Source organism: Borostomias antarcticus (assembly GCF_949987555.1).
Source record: "Borostomias antarcticus genome assembly, chromosome: 10".
Taxonomy (NCBI): domain Eukaryota; kingdom Metazoa; phylum Chordata; class Actinopteri; order Stomiiformes; family Stomiidae; genus Borostomias; species Borostomias antarcticus.
This window is the reverse complement of record NC_140243.1, coordinates 11,267,578-11,287,451: the sequence shown is the minus strand read 5'-3', so window position 1 is coordinate 11,287,451 and position 19,874 is coordinate 11,267,578. Positions and strand designations below refer to the sequence as shown.

The 19,874-nt window shown below is 47.1% G+C and overlaps 1 protein-coding gene across 2 annotated transcripts; it reads right to left on the bottom strand.

The window, feature by feature from the left end:
- Positions 1-3,919: 3,919 nt before the first annotated feature.
- Positions 3,920-19,216, bottom strand: vamp4 (vesicle-associated membrane protein 4). 2 transcript variants are annotated; one of them, XM_084443995.1, is made up of 9 exons: positions 19,079-19,216; positions 17,861-18,022; positions 16,872-16,976; positions 9,547-9,593; positions 9,326-9,376; positions 9,046-9,146; positions 5,753-5,832; positions 5,558-5,609; positions 3,920-5,366 (listed from the first exon to the last, which is right to left on the bottom strand). In XM_084443995.1, exons 2-9 carry the CDS (start codon positions 17,861-17,863, stop codon positions 5,341-5,343), a joined length of 465 nt encoding a protein of 154 aa, XP_084300121.1. In that variant the 5' UTR covers positions 17,864-18,022; positions 19,079-19,216; the 3' UTR covers positions 3,920-5,340. The 2 variants fall into 2 exon arrangements, with proteins under 2 accessions (XP_084300121.1, XP_084300122.1); XM_084443996.1 differs by lacking the exon at positions 17,861-18,022.
- Positions 19,217-19,874: the final 658 nt, after the last annotated feature.

The following is a 19,874-nucleotide window of genomic DNA, read 5'->3' as shown; positions in this document are numbered from 1 at the left end:
AAAGAGTATCTCCCTGTCACTGCTCCGGAATTCTTTTTTCCACTCCTTCTCGTTGACTATCTGCCTCCAAATCTGGTTTTCTTGTCTGGTGTATGGCTTTTCCTCTCGTTATCTTGTTCCTGACTCTGACTCCAACAATCCTGTTGTTTTTCTCTCTCTCTCTCTCTCTCTCTCTCTCTCTCTCTCTCTCTCTCTCTCTCTCAGGACAGGTTCCTCAGGTCTGTGACTCTGAGCTCCACTCTGCAACTCACAGATATTTATACAGTCTGGAAGGGAGGGAAGGAGGGAAGGAGACGAGAGGTGAGAGAGAGGGAGCGAGGGCCAGGAGGTTGGAGGGGGAGAATTAGAGGAGGGGAATGTTTTGGGGATTGTCTTAGCAACAAAAACATTCCAGCCCAAAAGTGTGTGTGTGTGTGTGTGTGTGTGTGTGTGTGTGTGTGTGTGTGTGTGTGTGTGTGTGTGCAGACCCTGTTTTGTCATCTCACTGGGAAGTCCACTATCCCAGTGTGTGTGTGTTTGTTTAGCTTTATCTTCAAGCTCACTTTCTGATATCAGTCTGGTTTATCAAGCTAGGTATACTTACACGTCAGTTGTTGTTTTTTTAAAGAAGAAAAAAAGAAGTAATTTCTAAATATTGGGAACTTGTGTCACTTGTGAGTGTTGAATCTTTGATCATGTATGAATCATGTCCAGAGCGCTTCTTTTAAAAGTCCTTCTTTCCTGGAAGAACAGTCATGCGTGACTCTCGCTATCATCATCTAAGAGCGAGACCAGATTCATTCTAAATCCAGAGGGAGACGTGTCTGCGGTCTCTCCCCAGGGAGGGGAGGAGTAGCTTGGCCACAGGGGATAGAGTTGCCCTCTTGGGACACGGTGTCCCCTTTCACAGGGGTGAGGGGCCAACACTTGACGTAAACAGGTGAAATGGACCGTCATGAGGAGGGGTCAGGGTTACGTGTCGATCGATTAGATTCCTGCAACTGACCCCGCGTTAAGATGGGCTGTCTCTGTGTGTGTGTGCGTGCGTGCGTGTGTCTGTGCGTGCGTGCGTGGACACGGCATGATTGTTTGCACTCCAGGTGCTTTTCCACTCAGCCACTGGGATTTAAATGTCCAGTTTAATATAACATGAGATTCCACACTCCTCAATGACTAACCCTAACCCACCCACCCTCTCTTCTTTCTCATTTTCATCTCTCTCTCTCCCTCCCTCTCTCTGTCTCTCTCTCTCACAGCCACTACCCTTCTTGCTCTCATGCAATGCAGTTTTATGATCCCTTGTTTATTTTTAGTGAGCTGAGATGAAAGAGTTGCGTGTCTCTGTTTCGGACACGGAGCCTACACCGACAACCCCCCCCCTCTCTCTCTCTCTCGCTCATCCTGGGTGTCTCCTGTTCTGCTCTTCCTCCTGTCCTCTCCAAGCAGTATGTTGAGGACCTCCCGTCTCTCCCTGGCGTGTTGACCCCTCATGCCCCCCCCCCCCCCCCCCCACCGCCATCCTGCTGGCCCAGATCGTCCGCCCTCGGGGAGATGCAGGGAGACGCGGGGCAAAGCGGAGAGAGGGGGGGAGGACAGAGAGAGAGAGGCAAAGAGGGAGGGCATGCGAGGGGTGAGAGGGCCTCGAAAGGTGAGAGAGGTTTGCATTTGAGATGGGAGGATTAGACGGTTCCGGGGAGGTTCACGTAAACATTCTTTCTTGCAGGTTGATGCGGGTCTGTTTCATTGCAGAGTCCTCTCAGCTGTGTTTGATTGGTTCCGGACCTGGAAGTACCGTGATGACTTTTCTCCTATACTGAATCAAATATGTGTACGAGTTTGGGCTGGAGGGCAGAGGTAGCTGGCTTTTAAACATGTTCCGGATTGGTATACAGGTGCATCCCAAAAATTTAGAATATTGTGGAAAGTTCATTATTTTCCATCATTTAATTCAAAAAGTGAAACTTTCATATATTATAGATTTATTACACATGTAGTGACATATTTCAAGGCTGATTGCCTCCATGCCACGCTCCACGTTGATTCAATAATTTGTGCAACATGAGCCCTCACCAAGTATTGAGTGTATAAATGAACATACTGTACAATTATAAAGATTAAAACAAAAAAGGCTTGACATATTTCTTTTGGTTAATGGATCTAGAATACATGAAAGTTTCACTGTTTGAATTAAATTACGGAAAATAATGGACTTTTTCCGCAATATTCTAATTTTCTGAGATGCACCTGTATAGAGATTAAAGGGGTATGATTATCTGGACAACTGAGGCATGTGTTAAGTTAAACAACACAGATTCAGATTGGTATATACAGATTAAAGGGGTATGATTATCTGGACAACTGAGGCATGTGTTAAGTTAAACAACACAGATTCAGATTGGTATATAGAGATTAAAGGGTTATGATTATCTGGACAACTGAGGCATGTGTTAGGTTAAACAACACAGATTCAAAAGAAGCATTTCTGGCCCGGGCACATCCTCTGAGAGGAAACTGGAAAGAGGGAGGGATGGAGGGATTGAGGGGTGGAGGGAGACGGTTCAGGAGGTGAGAACGGGAACAGGAGAGTGGATTAAGCAGAAAAACAAGAGATGGAAAGTCAGGAAGTGAAAAATGGACAGGAGAGGACAGAGGAGAGAGAGAGAGAGAGAGAGAGAGAGAGAAAGGTGTGTGAAATCACAAACAGGTCCTTTGTTCCTCTGTCAGTCTTGGCAGAGGCTTTCTGTGTGTTCTTACACTGAGTTGTCTGAGTGGTTTTGGTGGTTGATTTATTCTCTGCTTCCCCCCAGTCAACGACATATCCCTCTCCCCTGACCACCACTACACCAAACTGGTCTCAGTCTCAGACTGTGTGAGAGCACTTTTCGGTTCACATTTCTCCGCTGAAAAACAGCAGGTTGGCAGATCCTCACCTCATTCTGGTTTATAGAAAGAAGTCATATAACAGCTGTCCGAATTCTTAGGTCATTCACTATAGGTCACTAAGAAAAGACCAAAACACTCTGCCCTGCCAACATGGGCGTGTTCCTCTCACTCTCTCTCACACACACACACACACACATAGACTAGAGCCGTCAGCCCAAAGACCAGTAGTCTCTAGCAATGACTGAAAAGCTGATTCCGTCTCAGCCCTCAGTTTACAGCCAGCAGACTGTGCTACTACTACTACTACTACTAGTACAACCAACACACACACACACACACACACACACAAGAGCCACCAGCTAGTCACACCAGGTTGAGAGAGCTCCACTGGGCTGTAACATTTTATTACTTCTCATTTCACTGTCTGTCTTTCTGTCTGTCTGTCTGCTATTGTGTGGGCTAGAAGAAAAGGCCAGAACACACAGAGAAGACAGAGAATCTTCTATTTACCTCAACAAAACAGCGACTGTTGTCCTAAACTGTGTGTGTGTGTGTGTGTGTGTGTGTATGTGTGTGTGTGTATGTGTGTGTGTGCGTGCGGCAGTAGTAGCAGCAGTTCAGCAGTGAGAGCAGCAGGGTCAATCACCCCTGTCTGGACAGTAACAGACAGTCATTGTGGGCTTCAATCGAACTAAGATTTAAGCCTCCCTGGGAATCCAAACTGCCAATAAAACAAGGGCTTTGAGAGCGACCAATAAAAAGGCCTTATAACGAGATGTGAGGGATGTAGAACAGCAGGCCCTATTGGCTCAGGAAACAGTGAGGGAAAGAGCACGCAGCATCCCTGGCTGCCCCACACACACTGGCAAGGACAGACGAGACGACTTATGAGCGTACTTCTCCTCTCTTTGATTCCACTCTTATTCTTTCCTCTCCCTGCCCCCCTTCCCCCCCCCACTCCTTCCCAAAGCAGGTCCAGCCAGACGAAACCAGATCAAACCAGACCAGATGCCCTTTCAAATCACTTTATTCCACAGTATTCACAGTCTGTCAATGCAATGCCAGAGTATAGTACATCGTTACAGAATTAATATTTACACCTCAAATAAATTATATTAAAAAAAAAAGTTATGAAAATGTAGACGCTGTGTTGTCATCTCGCTTGGCAGTGTGACACTCCTGTGTGTGTGTGTGTGTGTATGTGTACGTGTGTGGGGGGGCTTGCTTCACAACCCAACCTGTCACTTTATTTCATAAGCCAACGCTCTTCGAACACATCAAAACAATGTCAACCAGTATCATTAAATGCCACTAACACCTCCAGAATCAATGGAAAAGTCTTTACATCCAGTACACCCAATCTCTCTTTTTCTCTCACTCACACACACACACACACACACACACACACACACACACACACACACACACACACACACACACACACACACACACACACACACACACACACACACACACACACACACACACACAGGTGACAGACATGCACTCATACGTTCACAGCAAAAAACAAAGTCCATCTAGTTGTGGGAAAGAGCCGTGCTCCTTTACACCTCCGTGGGGATGGAAATAGCAGCGGACATTCAGAAGCATCACTTCGACCCTTCCAGATGAACGACGACACGGAGCTTGTATGAGGCTACAGAGCAGACTCGTCTGCGGCGGTCGGAAGTACAGCAGTGACCAGGCAGGGGACAGACGGACAGGTGGGGAGGGGTCAGAGGTTAAAGGTGGTGACAGTCAGCGTGGGGGGGGGTAAATTCTGCCTCTGAACACGTGATTGCGTGCTGACATGACAGCCCAGTGGTTTTTGTTTCTGATATATAGAGAGAGAGAGAGAGAGAGAGAGAGAGAGAGAGAGATAGAGAGAGAGAGAGAGGGAGAGAGAGAGAGAGAGAGAGAGAGAGGTCTGAGTGTTATAAAAGCGAGGGCTACATCCCAGTAGAAGTCTGAAGTGGCTTCCTCGACGCCTCGCCTTCGCCCTTCTCGTCTGCACTGGCGTGAGAACCGGGAGGGGATGAGAGAGGATGAGAGGGGATGAGAGAGGACCAGACCCTCTGCCGGCTTTGACCTATCCCGTCCGCGTTAGATCACAGGAGGGGGAGGAGGCCTGCTCAGACTGGGACGGCGAGGATCCCTTCTCTCTGAGGCCTGTACAACGCAGACGGAGACTAGAGCTAAACTAGGGGAGAGACAGAGAGCATGGACCCGTTCTGAATGTCCAGATGTGGCGCGATGCAGGGCACGTGGTTCTGTCCTGGTCAGGTCGAGCTGTCGGGGGGTGGTGGACTCGGGGTTCTACATATGATATGTAACATTACAGAGTGGAGTTCTCCTTGACACTGAGGAGGAGGGCTGAGGCACGGCAGGGTGGCGCCTCCTAGCTGGTGTGGAGGACTGTGTGCAGGAGAAAGGGAGGAGGAGGAGGAGAGGGATTCCTGCCCTCCTCCAGGCCAGCCACTAGCGGTACCGCATGATCACTGGAACTGAGGAATAGACAGATAGAAAGGAGGGGAAGAAGAATCAGTCGTTCATCCTACTGCACGGATATTGCAGACCCTCTTTTGTCATCTCACTGGGAAGTCCACTATCCCAGTGTGTGTGTGTGTGTGCGCGCGTGTTTGTGTGTGTGTGTGTGTGTGTGTGTGTGTGCGATAGTCGTCCAGCTAATACTCACTAATGATGATGAGCAGCAGAGCAACCACAACCAGGGCAATGATGGCCTTCATCTGTGGGATGATGAGACACATTATACACACACGCACACACGCACACACGCACACATACACACACGCACACATACACACACGCACACATACACACACGCACATTGATTGACGTGCTGCTGTGGAGATCCCGCCCTCAGTCTCACCTTCATGTCCCTCCACCACATCCTCCTGTGCAGCTGCTTGGCTCGGCTGCTGAAGGCCGACGCGTTGTCCGACAGGCTCTCTGGGGTGATGCGCGGCCACGGGACGAGAGACAGAGCAGGGGGAGACGGACAGAGGAACAGGAGGAGAGACAGGAACATCTGTCAGCACCACGAGACAGAAGCCGGCTGCTCGTGTGTGTGTGTGTGTGTGTGCGTGTGTCTGTGGAGAAGCTGCCTTATCCTGGTGAGACATCTCTCTCTCTTTCTCTCTACAATGAACATCAAAGATCATCAAAGGGACAACATGTTGCCAAAGCAACCCACAAAAGAACTACAATGACAAGCTCTCCCTTTCTCTCTTTCCTCCTTGTTCCTCTCTAAAGGTTAGTTTATAATTTGTGAGACAACCCCATTTTTTTACGAGCCACTTAGCTCGTACCTCCGGAAATTTCTAGTGGTTCACACTGTTGTCATTATGTCTTACAGCTTTGACTGTTTGACTGGCCTGCGGATACACTCTATTTAATATTCAACATATTTAAAATGCTGGTCTGGATCAACTTCAGTCATGGCAGACCGTTGAGGATGAACTCCTCTTCCTCCAGTATTAATTAAATCTGTGAGTTGCAAGTGAAACAGCCTCCGATACAGATTCACCATTCAGTCATACAATGTCTCCCTCAGTCCAGAGCAGGGTTGCAAGGGTGTGGAAAATTTCTAGTAAATTTCCGGAAACTTTCCGGAAATTTACCATGGGAACTTAAGCTCAGGAATTTGGGACAATTTTGTAGCCTATAACAGCTTTTTTCCAACATTTTTAAAAATTCTTATTTTAGAATTTTATCCCGTTTTCATCCAAGTTGGTAGCCAATTCACCCTGACCTAGTGTCCAGTTACCCCCTACTAACTGTTGAGGATTCGTCACACAACCCGGCCAGTCGGCAATGTGAAAGGGAGAGACAACTCCTTGACTATCTCAGCTCACAACCGTAATTCCAACACCAGACAGGGTTGCTGTTGTGTGACAAACTCTCAAGTCTAGATTAAACTAACCACCCTCAGGGAGCGGCGGCCCAATAGGCCCCTCCCTCTGGGATCCGGTCATACTCAGATCTGGCAAGACCACTGGTCCCTGGTGGGCAGCTGCACCGGAAGATGATGCATTAGACCGCTACACCACCGCAGACCCCTTTAACAGGGAACTTAAATGTAACCTAGTTGGGGGAAAAAACATAAAATGCAATTCTAGATATTGCAGCATGATCTTGGTTAAAATAACCTGATTTAATGCAAATTCAGTTGAATTTCAACCCTGTACTGTGCATTCATCTATCACATACACAGCTCATTCCCATCATCCTGCACACTAAGAGGGCTGTAGAATCCATTCAAGTTCTACTCACAAATAGATTAAGCAAAAAAGTAATTTTAAAAATGTGTATTAGAAATGTTTGCCTGCATGTCTGCTTATGACAAAACACAATGTTTATATGTATTTCTGTTTATGACAAGGTAAATACAGTTGGTATAAATAACCCCAAAATTCCCAGTTGATTCCCAAATTCCTGAGTTCCCATAAATTCCTGTTTCCCATAAATTCCCGTTAATTCCCATGGAAAGTTTCCATCTTGGAATATTCCCGAAATTTTGCAACCCTAGTCCAGAGTCCATTTTTATTCACGTTTGGGGCGAACCCAAAGAACGTTCACGAAGGAAATTGAAAGTTTAGGCTGAGGGCTGAGGCTCCAGTTGGTTACATAAGATGATGGCGGAGGATTTGGTGTCAAAGGCAAAAGAGTCTATTTGGCAATATCTCAGATTTAAACCCAGTGCTAATAGGGAACCTGATAACGTTAACGACGCAGTCTAGAGCTTTTGTCTTGGTAAACAGGAAATCTGGTAAACAAACCAGTATATGGCTCGCGTGCACCTCAGTGCAGCTTCAACGTTGCCATGGACACAGGACGCTGGTCAGTAAGCTGATCTATTGAGTATAAATTCCCAGAGCTATGAGCCGTGAGTCTTATGACATATAAACTAGGCTTCACCCTCTTCTCTATCATCATCATCTCTCTCTCTCTTTCCTTTGCTCTCCCACCCTCCGTGGTTCCTGACCCTGGCTGTGTGTGTTTACGGGCCATCAGAGCTCGCTGGCGTGCAGAGCCCTCCTGTGCTGTCCACTCCTCTATTAGTGCTCAGGAGGGTCCCTGCTCTCATGTACTATCTGCTGTCTGCGTGAACATATGCTGCTTCACAACCCTGAGACTACAGAGAGGCCTGTCTGTCTGAGAGGGAGGGAGAGAGGGACAGAGAATAGGACAGAAAGAGTCCAGTCGAATGTAAATATTAATGGGGTTAAAAGGTTTAAAACAGCAGCATAATTGTATATGCTCATTGTCAAGCGTGTTTGATTGCAAACACACTTCTCTCTGTCTTCTTGCATGGCCTAGATCTAAACTCATTAACTGCAGCTATAGTTAGCCTTCCATTTCTTCTTCTACTGGCTTGTTTATAAAGTGGAGTATTAAGTGTCAACAGAGCTCAAGAGTCAGGTACATCAGAAGTAGCAAAAGCAGATTGCTCTGTACTTTCTCTCTCTCTCTGGCTGGCTGTGGCATGTTTAGACATTGTTGAGTTTGATGGCTGGGACATTAGCATGAGGCTGCCTTCATCTGGACACAACCTGGAGATTTCACAATCCTGACCGCAGGGGACATGGAACACACACACACGCACACACGCACATGTACACACAATTTGTTCCAGATGTCTTAGCTAGTAGACTTGACAGAGAAAAATAGTTGCACATTGTGTGTGTGTGTGTGTGTGTGTGTGTGTGTCTGCTCAGACAGCTGAGATACAGGAGAGAAGGGGAAGAGACAGAGAGAGGGAGGCAGAGAGAGAGGGAGGCAGAGAGAGAAGGAGGTAGAGAGATATAGAGAGAGGCGTAGTTAGGCAGAGAGAGAGACAGAGAGAGACAGGCAGAGAGAGAGAGAGAGAGAGAGGCAGAGAGAGAAAGAGAGAGACAGAGAGAGAAAGAGAGAGAGAGAGGGAGGCAGAGAGAGAGAGAGACAGAGAGGCAGAGAGAGAGGGAGACAGAGGCAGAGAGAGAGATAGAGAGAGAGAGAGAGAGAGAGAGAGAGACAGAGAGAGACAGAGACAGAGAGAGAGGGAGAGAGAGAGAGAGAGACAGAGAGAGAGAGAGGGAGGCAGAGAGAGACAGAGAGAGAGAGAGACAGAGAGAGAGAGAGAGAGAGAGAGAGGGAGGCAGAGAGAGAGAGAGTGTATCTCACCTGACTTGTCCTGCAGGTCATCCAGCCGCTCGCCCCTCTCTATCACCTTGGAGATGTTCTCCTGCATCACATCGATGACCTCATCAACCTGCGACTGCACACTGAGGAAGATGGTGTGGGAGGGAAGAGCCATGTGTCAGCAAACTGTAGACACCAATGGATACAACTTGGTTACACAACTACCTGTGTGTGTGTGTGTGTGTGTGTGTGTGTGTGTGTGTGTGTGCGCGCGCGCATGAATCTCATGCACATAAACGACAAACCATGAACGTGAACTCACTGTTTTATTTTGTCATTCTGGGGTCCGAATCTGGGCCCGGTTGGTCCTCTCCTGGAATAATTCAAGGCAGAACTGCATTAGAACGCTACATGTTGCTACCACACACACAGCAAGTGGACAACAACGAGTAGACAACTAATCACATCTCAGAGCAAAAAAGGCCCTGGTGGGCTGCTGTACTACCATGCCCAGAGATACTGAACCACCTAGAAAAGACTCACAGGAAGAAATCCTCCTCTTCGTCAGAGTCTTCCTCAAGCAGATTCCTCTGTGAGAGAGAGAAGGTTAGGGGGTGAGACTAGCCTGGCTCCAGCCCCTGAATTGCAAGCCTGCTTTGATCAGGGTCTGAATGTGGTGGCAGAATTAAACTGCGCAATGTGATTGGTTAGCGAATGAATTAATCAATGTGATTGGTTAGGGGATGAATTAATCAATGTGATTGGTCAGGGGATTAATTAATTCATGTGATTGGTTAGGGGATGAATTAATCAATGTGATTGGTTAAGGGATGAATTAATCAATGATTGGTTAGGGGATGAATTAATCAATGTGTTTGGTTAGGGGATGAATTAATCAATGTGTTTGGTCAGGGGATGAATTAATCACAGGACTCCCTCTTCGGCAACACCCATCTCGGAAAATGGCTGCAACAAATGGGAGCTGGTTCAGACTGAATAATGAAGTGAAACGAAAATGGTAATTGAGTCTGAGTGTCAGGCCCGCAGTGATACACCATTGACGATGATGATGACGATGATAGGCTTAACTGGCCCTGCTTCACCTTGTCCCTGACCTAGCGCCATATCTACAGCATGCCTTTTGTGTCCCGAGAGCCTCACTAGCAAACGCTGCCTGGTTATCATCATGGCCAGTGAGCTCTGGAATCGGGGCAGATTGAAGAGTGGGCTCCAGATTGGTGTCTCTTACAAAACAACTGATAAATGCAACCAGCTTTTCTCTTGCTGCCTGTCTCCCATAAAGGCCTGACAGGCTGTGTAAAAAAAAAACCTGTTCGCACAACTGGCCCTGAGGAAAAACTGGCCGGGAGGGTTGCGCAACCCTCTCTCAGACCTGGGGCCTCATTTATCATTGAGGTACGCCTTCTTTTACACGGTCTTTTTCGCGATTTCAGGCGTACGCCATTTGCCCCCCCCACATTGCGATTTATCAAGCCGAAAGGGCGGAAATTTAGTCGCCTTTCTCCGCGCTTTTGTAGGACACCTCTCCAGTTGGCGTACCGATTTACACGGTGTTCTACGCCCTTTTTGAACACAGGGGGAACTGGCGACGCAGGTGGTGCGTCGGTGAATTACTATGTTTGACGGAGAGAATAAGAGCGACAGTTCATGAACGCACAATCATGTAGGCTAATAGCCCAATTCAGCACTAACATATATCGCAATGCAAGATTAGACGTGTCCTCTAACCGGCTCATTCATGGTCCGATATGGATTTGTTCCCCAAACTTAACCTATGCGCACACCTAATGCAGGCACTCCATCAAACGGCAATAATTGACCAATTAGATTGTCATTAATATGTGATCATGTGGACCTGTTTGCTCTTTGGTAAGCATATAAATGACAGTCCTCCTGTGCGTAATGCGAGCCTAAATGAATCCGGCGCTACTCGATAGAACTCCAAAGAGGTGACGGCGATGGCGACTGCACCCACATAAGGGCACCATCATTGAATGAATACGTCTATGTGAATCGCAAAAATGTGCACACTATAAATACCCAAATCATATGTGACGCCGACATGCTCATCACAAGTGTAGTGGCACGGTGGCCTGGCTCCACGCATGACTCATTCATCCTGGCGCACAGCAGGGTAGGGACTAGACTGGAGGCAGGCGCTGCGCGTGACGGCTGGCTTGTTGGTGTATGCATAGCCAAGATACATATTCTTTGTCTTATTTACTTTCATCTTTATTAGCATTTTCCATCCATACAACGACAATACAATAAAACATAAAAACTTACAATAACAGCTTATGGGTACTTCCATCCATGCAGCTTTTTTTTCTTACTCAAATATGACAATTGTAATATTAGTGGTATCATCACACTTCCTTCTATAATCCATCCATTTTTCCCATCTCCCTTCAAACCTTCCTTCCTGCATCCTCAATGCATAAATAAATCTCATAAATCTCCTCCACAACACCCACCACTGCTCCTTGGTTGGGGGTTCCACCTTATACCAAGCCCTCATTATTGTCTTTTTACTAGCAACCAATAGTACTTTCACTAGGTATCTGTCCCCTCCTTGTACATCATTCTGTTATGTTTGCCAAGATGTATATTCAAAGCTGATAAGAATGAGAACCAGTCAAGACCCCACCACAAAATGAGGACCCAAGCCCTCAGCCCCCTCCCCGTCATGAGGTTTACCAGCGGGGCCAAAGGGCCCACACTGAGGTCATGCGCCAGCTATGAAGACACAAACAAGTAAGGTTCACATTTCTACCATTTTATTGTCTGTTGGTGGGTGACTGTGTGAGGTGTGTGAGTGCGTTTGTGAGTGAATGTGTGAGGTCCGTGAGTGTGGTAGTGAGTGACTGTGTGAGGTCCGTGACAGCATGTGTGAGGGAATGAAGTGCAGTGAGGATGTCCTGTTGGCTCTGGTGGTGTAGTGTGGTGACCTCCACCAACTGCTGCACAACTGCCCCACAACTGCCCCAATCCCTTCTGCCATTTCCCTCTGGGCCTCTAGGGTCATGAGCCTCCAGCACAGCATCTGATAGGAAGCCCAGCCCTCAGGGAACCTTGAGGCAGGGACGCTGGCAGCCGGAGGTGGAGGCGTGGGCGGTGGAGACGGAGACGGAGGCGCTGGAGATGGCACTGGAGGTGGAGGCCGGTGCGCTGGAGGTGGAGGCACTGGAGGTCGTGGCGCTGGATGTAGAGGCTGCAACCGGCGGGGGCACGACCGTCAGGTCAAGGACCACTGCAGACTCCCCCTCCTCTGAGTCCCACCCCACGTCAGAGTCTGGAGAAACAATTTCAGTCATTTTCTTTGAGTTTGTCTGTTAACTTGATTATGCATTAAACATTTCATTGTGTAGCCATATTCAATTGATATGTTTTTCTGTTGGCAGCCAAATAAATGCTTAAGTGTGATTTACCGGGTGATTTAGATGAGAGTCTACATTTCCCAGAGGGGAAAATGTTTCATGTGGTCTAACATTATGAAGTTGTCATCTGTGTTATCGTTCCCTGTTTTTGGTCCTAAATCAATCATAGCCTACCACAGAATGTGTGGAATGTTTGCTTTCCTCACACATAATACAGCATGTCCGTGTAGCCTACGCCACATACAGGATGCACGAACATACAGTAGGCTACCTAAACTAGGAGCAATCAGACAAATGTAGGCTCGTACAAATAGCTTACCTTCCGAAGATGATTTTCTTTCCTCGCGTGGACCTCACCAACAAGCACATGCACCTCCGTCTCCGAAAAGTTTATCTTCTTTCCGCGTTTGTCTGTCCTAATGCTCCACGCTATATTATGTCGGTTCCTTCCGGGGTATCCCCGACACGCTGTCATAGTTTTGACCATATATGGTTGGATTTGGGCGTGGAGAGGGCGGAACACGGGGCGCGTGCGCGTACGCTCTATTCTCCGCCTGTCTTGGATTTCTCGTGCAGAAAAGGGCATACGACCTTTTTGATAGATCCGAAAAGCGTGTAAATATTCTCGTCGTACGCTACATTGTGCATTTTCCGCGTTTTCGTCGTACGCCCTCTTTTACACCAGAATTTACACGCTCTTTGATAAATGAGGCCCCAGGCATCTCTGCTTCTCATTGTGTTCCTGGTAGGACGACGTCAAAGGGGCGTCTCCAGAGCTAAATCATCCCATCACCTCAGTAAATCACAGCCAGAGATAGAGGAGCTATGCAAGGAGCTCATGCCAAAACAGTTTCATCAGAATACCTACTAATGTGATCACACAACAACAACAACAATAACAACAACAACAACAACAAGCTTAGGGTGCTACCTGATCAGTTTGAGAAGAAAGGAGAATGGAATGGAGTGTGTGTGTGTGGGGGGGGGTCTGTGTGTGTGTGTGTGTGTGTGTGTGTGTGTGTGTGTGTGTGTGTGTGTGTGTGTGTGTGTGTGTGTGAGAGAGAGAGGAGAGAGAGAGGGAGGAGAGAGGAGGGACTGGAGTGTTGGTTAGAGAGACACATATTGTATTTATAAAACATTGCACATGCTGTCTAGTCAAGCCGGAAAGTCTGCATACCCCTTCACTTTTGATACGTTACAGCCTTATTGGCTCCGCCCAGCAACCGCTGGCGGTGGGTATATTTCCAGTCATGTGTGTTATTTCGTTCGTTTGTTCGTTAGTTCGTTCGTCACATAGCAGGATCGTACAAAAACTACCAGAGCGATTTTCATGAAACTGGGTGGAGGGGTGTAGCATGGGCCAAGTTAGAACACATTACATTTTGGTGCGGATCAGAATCACTGGGCGGATACACAAATTAAAGGAAAACAACATTTGCCATACTTGGACCAGCTTCCTTCCCTTTATGTCTACTTCTCCTGCCGGGTTTACTACACTACCTGAGGCCGAGCGGTAATGAATCAGTCTAGCAATGCTGTATCAGTCTAGCAATGCATCAACCCAGGTTCGGTTCCCGGGTTCGGCTTTTGATTAACTTTTTTTTTTGCTGTTTACGCCAAATATTGTCTATGTTCCTATGCATGTAAAACAAAATCATATCTGATTCATGAAGAACAAATCAGATAAACACTATTAGGAAACATTAGCCTGGATCCTGTGGTACTGTATTAGCCTACATATAAATCATAAGCTAATGTACCTGCACATCTGGGCTGAGGTTTTGCCCCTTGAGTGTCAGGTTTCACTAACTGTGTTCTTTTTATTTTGAGTGTTGAAGCAAACGGAAAAAAACAGTATTATCCGTCACATTGCCCTCCCAGAGGCATGGACACAGGACTAGTGCCCTTCTACCCCTCCCAGAGACATGGACACTGGGCTAGTGCCCTTCTACCCCTCCCAGAGGCATGGACACTGGGCTAGTGCCCTTCTACCCCTCCCAGAGACATGGACACTGGGCTAGTGCCCTTCTACCCCTCCCAGAGACATGGACACTGGGCTAGTGCCCTTCTACCCCTCCCAGAGACATGGACACAGGACTAGTGCCCTTCTACCCCTCCCACAGGCATGGACACTGGGCTAGTGCCCTTCTACCCCTCCCAGAGACATGGACACTGGGCTAGTGCCCGTCCTTTTTACCCTCCAGAGGAATGAACACAGGACTTAATTTCTGTATATAGTTTTGCAACTTGTGTCTTCTGTTATTGGCTGGGTTTCCCGATAAAGAACCTTCTTAAGGAACCCTTCTTAAGCAACCCTTTGCATGGGAGTTAAGAAGTACTTTGGAGTTAAGTGCTTCTTAACTCGTTCGGGAAACCCAGCCATTGTCTGTAATGCATTAATGGGCGGAGCCATGAGAACCCTTTCTAGTTCAAAAATGGATTAAATTCATTTTCTCATCAATCTACACACAATACCCCATAATGACAAAGTGAAAACAGTTTTTTAGATTTTTTGGGGGGAAATGTAGCCCCTCCGTTGTTCTCTTGGCTGTGTGCTTAGGGTCTTTGTCCTTTTGGAAGGTAAACCTTTACTTTGAGGTCGATAGCGCTTTTCATCAAGGATCTTGGTGTACTTGGCCTACTTCACAGTAGGGATGGTATTAGCCCGGTGATGAGCGGTGCCTGGTTTCCTCCAGACATGACGCTTGGTATTCAGGCCAAAAAGTTCCATTTTGGTTTCATCAGACCAGAGAATCTTGATTCTCATGGTTTGATAGTCCTCTAGGTGCCTTTTTGCAAACTCCAAGCAGGCTGTCATGTGCCTTTTACTAAGGAGAGACTTGTCTCCATCTGGCCACTCTACCATAAAGGCGTGATTGGTGGAGTGCTGCCTGAATGGTTGATCTTCTGAAAGGTTCTCCATCTCCACAAGGATACGCTGGAGCTCTGTAAGAGTGACCCTCGGGTTCCTGCTCACCTCCCTGGCCAAGGCCTGTCTTCCCTGATTGCTCAGTTTAGCCGGGCAGCCAGGTCTAGGAAGAGTATTGGTGGTTCCAAACATCTTCCATTTACGAATGATGATGGCCACTGTGCTCTTTGGGACCTGTAAAGTTGCTGACATTTTTCCCTACCCTTCTCCAGATCTATGCCTTGACACAATCATATTTCTGAGGTCTGTAGATAATTCCTTTGACCCCATGGCTTGGAGTTTGCTCTGACATGCACTGTCAACTGTGGGACCTTACATGCAGGTGTTGGCAATCCCCAATCATGTCCAATCAATTGAATGTACCACAGGTAGACTCCAATTAAGTTGTAGAATCATCTCAAGCAGTATCAGTGGAACAAAAATGCACCTCAGCTCACTTTTGGGTGTCATATCAAAGGGTGTGCACATGTGCATACATATTATATTTTACATTTTAAATTTATTAGGACAAATGTCTTAAAAACCTATTTTCGCTTTGTCATTATGGGCTATTTCATGTGGAAAAGAAAAAAATGAACTCAATCTATTGTAGAATTAGGGTGTATTCACACAGACACTAGTTAGTGCGCACCAAATGAGCTTTGGGCCCAAGAGCGTTTCGTTTAGGCCTGTGTGAACACAGCAATCGCACTCTGGTGCGCACCAAAACAGCTGCACCGAGACCCTCCAGAATGGGTGGTCTTGGAGCGGCTTTAACCGAATTCTTGTGCGCACCAGTTATGGTGTGAAGGCGTGCGACCTCGGACCGATGCAACTACCTTGTGCACGCCACATGTTTGACCTAAAACGTATTTCATGACGCTCTTACTGTAGTAGGGGGTAACTGGACACTAGGTCAGGGTCAATTGACTACCAAATAGGATGAAAACGGGATACAATCCTAAAATAAGTATTTCAAATAAAAAATGTTGAAAACAAGCTGTTATAGGCACACAGAAAGTTTCTGGAAATTTACCAGATTTTTTTTTCTTCTTTGCATTTGTACCGTTTCTTTTTTGGATATATTGCATTTTGTATTTGCACTGTTCTGTCTTTGCACTGATATGTCCTGTCTTACACCCTGTCTAATGCCATCTCCATCAGTGTATGCTCTATCCACCTAAATAATAAACTAGCAATAAACTATCCAACCGCCCATCGGACGATCCAGATAGCCTCTGAGAGAGAGAGAGAGGGAGGGAGGTAGGGAGGGAGGGAGAAGGGGACAGGAAAGCTTTGACGAGGAACAGACATTTGGCCCGGAGACTCGGAGGCGTCTTCACCCCGTCCTCCCTCTAGTTCCACCATCTCCTCCCTCTCCTCCTCTCTATTCTCTGTCTAACACTTTCCCATGTAAACTTTATGGCTCTGCTCCCATCTTTCCTGTCAAGTGAATGGGCTTAGCCTCCGTCTGTCTCACCTGCCCGACCTCATCACTATTCAACCTCCAACACCCCTCTATGTGATTAGAGCCGGTAGTGTCCCCCCCCCAAAAGACTCACCCTCTCGCTGCGCACCGACCCCGTAACCTCTTCATCATTCAGGTGTCGTTTAAACTTGGGAGGCATGTTGTTGTCTTCAAGCTGCTCCTCCCACTCTGGCTCCCTCTGCAGGTGAAGGGGAGGAAGGACACGTTTTGAGTGCGAGAGTTCAGGCTACATTGACAGCTTCAGTACAACCACGTCCAGGCGTCAGACAGGACATTTAGGCCTATATGTGACTCAACTCAACGACTGGTTACTGTGTCAATGACCCTAACAGTGACATGGCTTGTCTGTGTGACCCTTCACTACCCTTTCCCTAACCAGGAAGTGTCTGGGTACCCCCTGATCACTTGGCGTGTTTTCACTTTTTCTTCTTTTATTTAAGTGACACATTCGTTTGTAAAAGCTTACGGCAGCACAAATCGAAATTGTGATCACTGAAGCCTAGCTAGACGGAACAGGAATAACTGTAGACTACTAGGCCATGTGTCAACATGCTTCTGAGCGTTCTACCAGACAGAGCCACAACATCACCTGGGGATCCTGCCATTAGAAGGTGTGAGTGAGTGAGTGGTCCAGGCTGGATATGGCCAGAGGCGCACCGGACACAGCAGAGAGCATTAGTATATCAGAGAGAAATCATGGCATATTGCAGCTGGGCTGGCACTCCCTTGCTTCAGATTCAGCGTTAATTCTAACAACAGGCCCCTCTGTAAGCCCTGGAGTGGAGAAAACGTTGTTTACTCATCATACTCAAACCATCCCAGTGTTGTGTCATCTCTGTGTCATCTCAGTGTCCAGCTGTGCTTCAGATCTAAGCCACAGTGACCATGAAGCACAGCTTATGTCAGTGTTGCCCCATGACATAGCCTGGTTAGCTGACACCCAGAAAACGGCAGCCAAAGCCAGTGTTTTCAAATGAGCTGCACAGACCACAGTCTCATACTCCACCTAACCCCTCCCCCTCACTCCCCCCAGCCCCCTCCTGTGTGTCTCTGCTCTGGTACCATTGAATCCAGTTCAGCTCTGGAACGGTGGCTTTCTCGCGTCTCCTCCTGGACTGGTGCCTCAGTGGGACAAGAACTGTCAGCGGCCAGGAGTGGAGAGGAGCTTTCCAGTGAACAGAGGAGCAGGGATAGACAGGGGACAGGGCTTTCTATCTGAAGCAACTACAGAGGAGAGAAAGGCACAGAAAGAAAATGGAAGGGAGAGAGAGAGAGAGAGAGAGAGAGAGAGAGACGAAGTCTAGCAGCCGGAATGCAGATTTTAAGGCCTTGCACTTATCTTAATCTCGATGTGACCTCTGGAGAAAGGCAAGAGTCAGTTCTGCAATCAGCTCCAATCAAAAACCATGTTTGGGCAGTCAGTCACATTTAGCTACTCAAGCAGTATAGCAAAAGCTCAACTGCCCTTTCTGTTTGTGTGTGTAATTTGTTATTTTCAGCACTGTTCACCATCTTGCTGTGCCAGATGATTAAGTCAAGGCACAGATTATATCTTCAAAAGAGGAAAAAATATAGCTAATGTAAAGCTGATAAGAGTTGGCAAAGAGCTTTGCTCATCAGTTGCTAGAAGGAAGGAGGGAAGTATGCTGTGGCAGGCATTAAGGTAGTGAAACTGTTTAGACCAGTCTGGAAGGGTCACTTCAAAAATAGTTTATCTGACGTTGGCACGAAATTAAACCAGGACGTGACAACTGATCTTTGCCGACATAGGCTAATCCCAGCTAACGTTGGTCTAGTGAAATTAGCCATTTCACCAATCACGGACTGGGTTTATATTTTGATGTGAATAAAAAATGCAACCTCAAATGCCTAATTTGAGTCGCTCACCCATCCAGCTAGCTAACGTTAGTCTATCTAGATCTGTGGTAACGTTAGTCTATCTGGACTGTAGCTACAGTCTATCTGTTAATGTAGCTAGCTAGCCTTGTGCTGGCTAACAGAGCATCATCACGTCACCTCTCTGCCAAAACAAGGGCCTTGCCATCTCTAGCACTGAAATCAGATCGTATCTTGAGTACAAATACTAAACATATTTTTCAGTTAGTTAGATAGCTAGTGACGAATGTCTATCGTTATATATACTGCTAGCAAGACAGAGAGACAGGCCGCCGATGTGACGTTGTTACGTTAGCTATAGACCAAATGTAGGTAGTTAGCTTGCTTAGGCTAGCTAAATAAGCAAAGATACTCGCTAGCTTGCTCAAACGAATGTGTATTTACCTGCTGTTTACGCCAGGCAGTTCCTCTGAGAGATTGCACAGATACACAGTTGCCTATACGGATATAGTTGTTGTCTGGCTATAATAACCATCAATGATGCATTATAATGCAGATGTTGCCAGCAGCAGAACGTCTTCCCTGTCCTGCAGCCTCTACTGTGAGTCTGATCAGCTGACTAGGAAGTGGAATAGCTGGAGACCGGAGAGAGGGGAATGTCATTACCCAATCGGTTCCAGCTGCTCGATCGGTTCCAATAGCATCTGCACATGCGCGCCTGTTCCATCATCTTGTACGGCAACACCACTTGACAAACTTGATAATCGAATCGATCGGGCACTGACAAGGAGGATGAACCACTGCACTGACACCGACTGGGTGCATCTAGGGTCGGTCAGCGTCAACTGGATGGCTTCTCCATTTTATGGTGGGAAACATCAGTGTCTTTGGTACTGACAGAAAAAAATACTATAAACATGTGTTAGATGTGTTTGTTAGAAATAAGATACACTGGTTAGTGGCATATAGATCTACTGTAGCATACCATTCACAAGAACAACAATTAGCCTAACATATTTTGTAGCTGACAATAATTTAACGTTTTTAGTACTGTTGGGGGGGAAACTGTTTCCATCTTCTCACCCTTGCTTCCTCTCATCCCTGACCGCCGCACCCCAGGCCGTCCCAGGAGTGGAAATGTTTATTGCAAACAGACAGCATGGCTCTAGTTCATGTGGAAAACTACACTAACATCTCCACTTCCTCCACTTTTATATACAGTAGGCTTCTGCTGCCCTCA

Bases quoted from the DNA above. Each gene is read 5' to 3' on its own strand.
- vamp4 (XM_084443995.1), bottom strand. The intron at 9,594-16,871 runs GTGAGTCTTTTG...TCTCTCTCACAG, and splicing joins GGTCGGTGCGCAGCGAGAGG to AGGAATCTGCTTGAGGAAGA. The intron at 9,377-9,546 runs GTGAGTCTTTTC...GAATTATTCCAG, and splicing joins GAAGAGGAGGATTTCTTCCT to GAGAGGACCAACCGGGCCCA.